Raw genomic sequence first — 7,702 nt, 5'->3', positions numbered from 1 at the left:
GACCAGAGCGCACGGTGGTGAGGGAGGAGGGGAGGGATGAGGAGGAGAAGGAAGAGGAGGAGGAGGAGGAAGAAGAAGAAGAAAAGTTCACGCGCTTTCTCTGGGATGGTGAGTTAAACCTCTAAACCAGAGCGCGCGCGCGCGCGGATTTACAGTTTACACAAAATCGCAGATATGGATGTTTCCTTAAAAGGGCTGCACAGGGAGTGGGGGAGAGATTCACAGGAATAAACAAATGTGACTGTGCGAGAGTCTCCAATGTGCACAGATGTTTTGTTTCCCCCTTCTCTGCAGGGACAGAAAAGTGCATGTAGGGACTGATCCTTATTCCAGATCATGTAGAAATGTTTGTTTTTGACTCAACTTTGCGTCTTACATGTGAAAAATTAAACCATGAAACTCTGAATTTCATGAAGCTTAATGAAAAGCAGCTGACGCACATCGTGGAAACATTTTGTATACTCTATTTTTTTTTTTCCTTTTCCTTTTTAAGTCTCTCTTTGCTGTGGAGGATGGGGGAGTGGGAGGAATTCCAATACATCTGGATCACTTCTGCGTCCAGACCTGGACATAAAAGCTGGTTGAAGGAGAGGGTGAGAGTGGGAAGTGTGGAGGAGGGGGTTTCTTCACTCCTTTCTCCTCAGAGGCAGGAAGAGACACAGTGCCATCTACTGATTCTTGTGTGCACATTTTGGACGAGACTCTGGAAACAGTTTTGCGGGGCCCTGTGAGGCGCTGCCATGGACGGAGACGGGGGGGGGGGGGAGAGGGGGGTGTGGGTGTGGGGGGGCACCATGGAGTGCTCATTTGGCAAGGTGTCGATGGGGGTGGATGTTAGTGGGTTGCTGTGGATATATGTGTGTTTGGGCCAGTTGGGAAGTCCTGGCCTGCACTCAGATTTTCCACTGAGATCACTCCGAGGGAAAGGTTTTGTGGAGAAAGGGAGGGATGAGGGACGAGGAGGACGACAACATCTGGTTGTGATCGGTGTTTATTAGCAAACTCTCATAGTAAATCTGCTGGGTTATTGGCAGCTGTGTGGCTTTGTAAAAGTTATGTTACATACATGTAATGATGTCTCAATAGAAGGGTTTCGTCATAAAGACATTACTCCATCGAATCGTCGAGGAATGCAATGGCAACACAGTGGGGAGTGTTCTCGGGTTTCACAGCGATAATGGAAGTGTAAGCAGTCCTGATGAGATGGCTCCTACAGTAGAGCGCTTGTGGACATAACCTGACAAAAGACAGGTCACAGCCAGAGCTTCCGCAGGATTGGGCTGTCCACTGGAGAAGATTAGTAGTAGTTATGAGTCAGAGTAAGAAGGAATCCTGTCGAATTAGTGGTTATTTTCTTTTTACACACCACCACCATCATCATATTCCTTGTTGGCACTGTGCTCTCCTGTGACTGGCAAAGTTTTTTTTTTGGGTGGGAAATGTGATTCAAAAGTCACAAAGCATGCAACTGTGGATGAGAGGAAACATGAGCATGAAACAAGGGAGAGACTGTAAATAATAAAAATGCAGCTTCTCTGTTCCAGTGAAAACATCAAAAGTCTGCACGGCACATGTGGAACAGATAAATCCCAACGTGCCTGATCCAATGTGACCCCATTTAGCCAAGGTCAAAGCCAACATTAAGGGTTTCTGCTCCGAATCTAACTGTACTGTTACTCGAGCTCTCCACTGGCATCGTGCAAACAGAAACCCGAGAGCGACTTTTGATCACTTTCAGATACTGATGGCCGCTGGGCAAAACATGAGGAAATTGCAGCCTAATCAAGATTCCCAAACCACACCAAATATAGTTAATTACAGGAAATGAGTCAGATTCACTTCCGCAGCATTAGTCCCCCATCTGTCTCTGTTGTCCTCAGTACTGTGCAAAGCTCCAGTCTGCAGAACACATCATTCCTTCCTTCAAAAATAAACACAAACATGCACTCAGAACATACAGCTCTAAATATGGGAAACTACTTTTCTTACTCTTTAAAATTAAAAAAAAAGTGCAAAGAAGTTGAAAGGATAGTTGATGGTCATCTACTGCCATCTAGTGATAGCTTCTTTCATGACAGCAACTCAGCCCACTCCTCCCACAGCAGGAGGATTCTTCTTCACCACAGTGTTTTGTGTTAGTGAATTAAAGTCAAATCAACATGTGCAAGTTGTAACAAGGTCATTTAATCTGAAATTCACAAAACCTTGTAAACCACAGTAGGAATACAAAAGGCCTAGAGGAATAAAGTCACGTCATGTTGAAATGAACAGCATCATATTTTTTTTTTACTCACAGTATTTGTCTTTCCGCTTATTTACACAGATGTTCTCTTGTTACGTTTCCCATGATGAATGGCAAAGTTATGACTATGCTTATTTTACAATGAAGAGCAAATCAAACTTTTTCAGTAACCGTACAGCATTATTCGATATTCCTTCATACGTTGCTTGCAAAGTCAGCAGCCACTTGCTTTAAAAGGCAGTGTCAAAGTCAGTGTATTTGTAAAATGAGAGATTGTGCTCCATGTTGCCGTCATGTCTGCTTTAGTTCATGTTAGAATGGCTTTTCAGGTGCCGCCTCAGGTGGTTCAGACAGGTGTAGGTCTTGGGACAGATCTGGCAATGGTAAGGTCTCACTCCTGAGTGGTTCAGCATGTGCTGCTTCAGAACACTACCATCCGAGAAGGCTTTCCCACACTGAGAGCACACGTATGGCCGCTCTCCTGTATGAACGCGCATGTGAACCGTGACCTTGTGTGCCATTGTGAAACCTTTGCCACACACTGTGCACTTGAAGGGCCTTTCTCCCGTGTGAGTGAGCCTGTGCGTGCGCATAGCACCTATTTGGGAGAAGCCCTTCCCACAATCTGGGCAAACGTGAGGCTTCTCGCCTGTGTGAACCCTGGTGTGGCTCCTCAGTCCTCCTGCAGTGGAGAAACACTGTGAACAGTGAGTGCACTGATAAGGTCGCTCTCCCGTGTGAGTGCGCATGTGCTGCTTCAAGTCGTAGCGGTTCCTGAAGCCACGGCTACACACCAAGCAGCTTTCTGGTCTTTCGTCGTTGTGGCGCTGCTCGTGATTGGTTAGGCATTTTTCAGACAAGAAACATTTGCCACATTCCTGACACTGAAAGGGTTTCTCGTGATCCACCCGCTGATGGTACTTCAACTCGCTGATCCCTGGGAAAGTCTCATCACAGTACCTACACCTGAAGCGGTGGTTGGGACTGTAGGGGAGCTGATGCTCATTCAGCTGATGGTTCCTGAGCAGGTGAGCCATCTTGAAGGTCTTTCCGCAATGAGAGCACTCGTATTTCGTCAGCAGCTGCACACACTGGTGTCTGACACGTTCCTGTAGAGACCTGAACTGACACCCACACTTGTTGCAAACGTGGGCAGCATTTTTGCACTTTCTCCTCCTGTGCCCCGACAGGTGAACCTCGGTGCGAAAGGCTTTCCCACACTGAGAGCACTTGTATGGCTTCACCGCAGTGTGGAACCTCTGGTGTTCAAGAAATTCAAAGCGATACTTAAAGCTCCTTCCACACAGCGGACAGTTATGGATGACTCGACCACGAGGGTAGATGGCTTTGGATGACGTCTTTCTAGATGAAAAAGATGCGGAAGAACTCCGATGAGCGGAGCTACTTTTCCTATGTTTACCTCCACTTATTAATTTGGCCGGTTCCATTTCACCAGCCTCTTGATGCCGCTGTTGATGTTTGGTCAGGCACTTGGAGGAGATGAAACTTTTCCCACATTGCTTACACTGGTACGGCTTATCATGATCTACCTGCTGATGATACTTCAGATCACCAATTCCTGAGAAACCCGCGCCACAATGACTGCACTTGAAGAGGCGGCTCTGGACATGAGTTCGCAGGTGCTCCTTCAGGCTGCTGGACTTCTGAAAATTCTTTCCACAGTGGCCACAATCGTAAGTACGGCCCCGCTTTGGACAGTGGTGTCTGAATTTGTCCAATGAGGTTGGGAAACTGTTCCCGCATTTAATGCAAAGGTATGCAGCATTTTTGCATTTGCGTAGCCTGTGACCGGCCAGCAGAGTGGCTGTTCTGAAGGCTCGACCACACTCAGAGCAGGTGAAAGGCTGCAGCCCGGTGTGAACTCTCTGGTGTTCAATGAGGACAGAGTGATGCTTGAAACACTTGTTGCACTGAGGGCATTTATGTATTCCCGACTGCTGTCTACTGTGAGGAGACATTGTGATTTCAGTCCTTTTTGGGGATTCAGGAAAGTCAGTAGCGGTGGAAGGGTTTGTTGATAATTCTTCATCAAACATAACAATCTGAGGAACGTCATTGTTTTCATCGTCACAAGCATTCGGGTGGGAAGCAATGGCTACTTCGAGCGATGGAGGGAGCGACAGAGAGGGAATAAGAAGATCGTCTGACTGAAAAGGAGCTTGAAGGAAAGCAGAAAAAAAATATTTGTCATATTGAAATGTCACTTAATTTGTCTTCAGCTAATGCACTGTTTGTTAGGTAGTTTATAGTAGAGGAGAACATACCGACGTTACTCTTTGCCAGTTTTCCATGACACTGTTTGCTCTGAAGAAGAAACTTGAGGTCATCTCCATTTGAACATACACACTGCATATACTCCTCTAAGACAGAGGGGGCAGCACTGATCCAGGAGGCAGTCTGAAGAGAGGAGGGAAAAAAGGACAATTTGAGCACTACTTTTTTTTAAATACTTTTTTCACTTCCTTTTCTGAATCTTCTCTGTACCTGTTTGAAATCTGGAATTGGTAGCAGCTCCTCGAGTCTTGTGAAGAATTCACAAACCAATGTCTCCAGTGCTGTGTCAAAATCAGGACCATACTCCACAGGAAACACATTCTGTCAGATGAAAGAAAAGACCGCTTGACATCATCTGAAAAAGACCCTTTACTAATGATCAGACAGGTACCATCTACGTTACTTTTTGATGCGAAATCATAATTTGTGAAACCATTATGAACCTTACCTTGAGGAAATGCTCTCTGCCATCCGTATCCTCAATGAGGCCTTGTACCAGCTTCATAAAGTTTGCCTCTGGAGCTTCGATAATTGGATCATTTGTCTGGAAAACGAGACATGAATCAGAGAACAATAATGAATTAAATCAATGATGTGCTGTTTGTTTTTTTCTAAAATAAGTGGAATATGACCTGGTATCAAATCTTGAAATCTTAAATACATATTAATGAATAATGAATATCAAAATTGTTTTGATAATATTTGTTAACCAATAACTTAACATCCATCACTCACCTCCTCTATGCAAGAAGATCGGATTCGGTTAAGATGGGACTCAACAGCCTTGAGATCTTCGGGGTGTTCAGAACGCAATAGCTCAAGAGTCGTCTATGAAAAAGTGAATTTCTATTTTTAACACCAATGTTGAAAATACACAACCTACAAAACACACACAAAACAAACCACTTACTCTTGCTCTCAGGCCCAGTGAAAGTAGCCTCCCTTCTCTTTTACTCATTAGTTCAGGGACTGCATCGGTTACCATGGACACAAACTCCTCCAATTTCCCATAGTGCTTTATGTTCCGCTGGCGCACAACCTCCCACATCACTGCCGACATCAGCCGTAGCGGTGGGACCAGGAGTGCCAGTGAGGACAGGGGGACGCTGAATTCTGCAGAGGATTGAATATGGATCAAACAAGAAAAGCTCACACATTGCTGCTGTTACAGAGCTAAATCATTTGAGTCGTTTGGAAGATTGGGTTCATTTGCATAGGTGATTAGTGCTCAGCTTAACAACTTATAACTTAATTGCTGAAAAGTAATAAAATAAAGCAATGCATTAGCTAGTACAGCAAGTGTCACACACGCTGTGGTTTTAGACTCACCAGGAGCTCTGTCAATAACAACTGTAAAATATCCCACAACAGGACCACATTTCAAACAATCGGGTTTCTCCATCACAGTCACATCTGGAATTCAATGCCTCATGAAATAAAAACGACAAAAGATTTCAAAAACTTTCACTGTAAAAGGTCAAGAAGTTACCTAAAACAAAACAAGATTGTAACCACTCTTGATAAATGGTTCTCAATACGATTGGACTGTTATGAAGTGTATGTGTGCACATGTTTACATTGTATTAGGTAGATGAGAGATAGGTCTTATATTATTGTCATTTTTACTGTACTTGTGATACTCTCTATTTCTGAAAAGCCCAGCCAGGGACAGGAAACTGCAAACTAGCAAATTGATATATACTCTATCTGCAATGCATCCCTGACAAATAAAGATGAATCGAATTGAATTGATAGTGAAGCAGGAAGCTTCCCACACTGAGGGAACACAGCCAGCCACCACCACCAAGCCACACAATTAACGTTTCCAGTAGAACATATTTTTTACCGAACAATACACAGATTAAAACACATAATGACGTTTACCCAGAATACCGAACCGTGTTAAACGGGACATGGACGAACCTTTGCAGAAAGCAAGCTGTTAGCATAACAACAGACCTTTTTTTTCCTTCAAATTAGCTGCGGTCACAAGCACAAACTCTGTTTTAATTACGGGATATCATCACACCATGTTTGCCTGAAGCAAAGCGTTTGCTCGTGTATGGAGATCAGCTTCGGTGTCGTTGAAGTTGGCGAGTAAACCCAGCTGAAAACTCGGCTAAACAAGTCTTGTTTCAGGAATTAGACGGGGCCCGTTTAGCTACGGCTAATCTGTAGCTTTCGCTATAATTCGACTTGACACACAAGAAACGAAAAACACATCGGTGCGTGGAGCTTCAATGTGATACGTACCCATCTCGTTCATCTTGAAAACCACGGAAAAACGGCGGCGAGGACAACAATTACACTGGCATGTAGCTCATAGTTCCAGTTAGCGTGGAAGCTAACTGCATACGGGTCTTCAAGCGCCAACTTCTTCCTGAAACACGTTATTCACAATTTCACGCTCAGCGTCAGTTTGTGACGCGGGCGCTCGTTTTGTTGTACGGGGCAGCCCGGGATCATTCTACTCCGGTTCACATTGCTGCCAAAATAAGATGCACCGCCTCTCCGAAAAACCAAAAAACACAAAATCTTGTAGCTTGACATGTATACTTCCCTTACAAGTCATATGACTTTAATGTCAAATACAGGTGTTTAGGAAATGTTTATGGAAAAGAACAAGTTAGAGAAACAATAATATATTTATTTTTCAAGAAAGCTTTCTTTCAGCCAGTGTATTATTTAACACCTATCAAAATATAGGATCCTGGGGTAGAAATTCTGATGTGGTTGCAACAAATGGGTTGCTGTGAAAAAGTGATTATATATATAAATGATATTAATCAACAGAAAATGAAGTGCTGAATAACAATACAAACAGGCACCCAATACAGAAGGACAATATAGTTGTGAGGTATATTTTTTGACAACTAGAGTGATCCTTTAGGCAACACAAAGAAGCATTTCTGTGGTACAAGCAACTGAGCGTGAAATCAACGCTGCAGTCGGTACAGGTCATGTGACAATAGTGTCGCTATCAATGGAATCAGACAGACTGGCTCTTTATGACACTGTGAGTTTTTAAGTGTGTCTTCAGGTGATTAGAACGCGTGTAAGTCTTTGCACAGAACCGACAGGCGTACGGTCGAACCCCTGTGTGCTTCATGGCGTGTTTATTCAGCTCACTGCCACGTGAAAAACCTTTCCCACATTCAGTGCAGA

The 7,702-nt window shown here is 44.1% G+C and overlaps 1 protein-coding gene across 1 annotated transcript; it reads right to left on the bottom strand.

Annotated features, from left to right (window-relative positions):
- Positions 1-2,243: 2,243 nt before the first annotated feature.
- LOC310927694 (uncharacterized protein) lies at positions 2,244-6,911 on the bottom strand. Its single transcript, XM_083890065.1, has 7 exons — positions 6,791-6,911; positions 5,448-5,650; positions 5,273-5,365; positions 4,986-5,081; positions 4,748-4,858; positions 4,528-4,660; positions 2,244-4,421 (listed from the first exon to the last, which is right to left on the bottom strand). Exons 1-7 carry the CDS (start codon positions 6,801-6,803, stop codon positions 2,545-2,547), a joined length of 2,526 nt encoding a protein of 841 aa, XP_083746191.1. The 5' UTR covers positions 6,804-6,911; the 3' UTR covers positions 2,244-2,544.
- Between the last annotated feature and the right edge of the window lie 791 nt (positions 6,912-7,702).

The sequence above is a fragment of the Microchirus variegatus genome (assembly GCF_963457635.1).
Source record: "Microchirus variegatus genome assembly, chromosome: 5".
Taxonomy (NCBI): domain Eukaryota; kingdom Metazoa; phylum Chordata; class Actinopteri; order Pleuronectiformes; family Soleidae; genus Microchirus; species Microchirus variegatus.
This window is presented reverse-complemented; position numbering and strand designations above follow the sequence as displayed.

Excerpts from the sequence above, each read along its gene's own strand:
- LOC310927694 (XM_083890065.1), bottom strand. Across the intron at positions 5,366-5,447 it reads CACTGGGCCTGAGAGCAAGA|ACGACTCTTGAGCTATTGCG; the intron begins GTAAGTGGTTTG and ends ACTTTTTCATAG. Across the intron at positions 4,422-4,527 it reads ACTGGCAAAGAGTAACGTCG|CTCCTTTTCAGTCAGACGAT; the intron begins GTATGTTCTCCT and ends CTTTCCTTCAAG.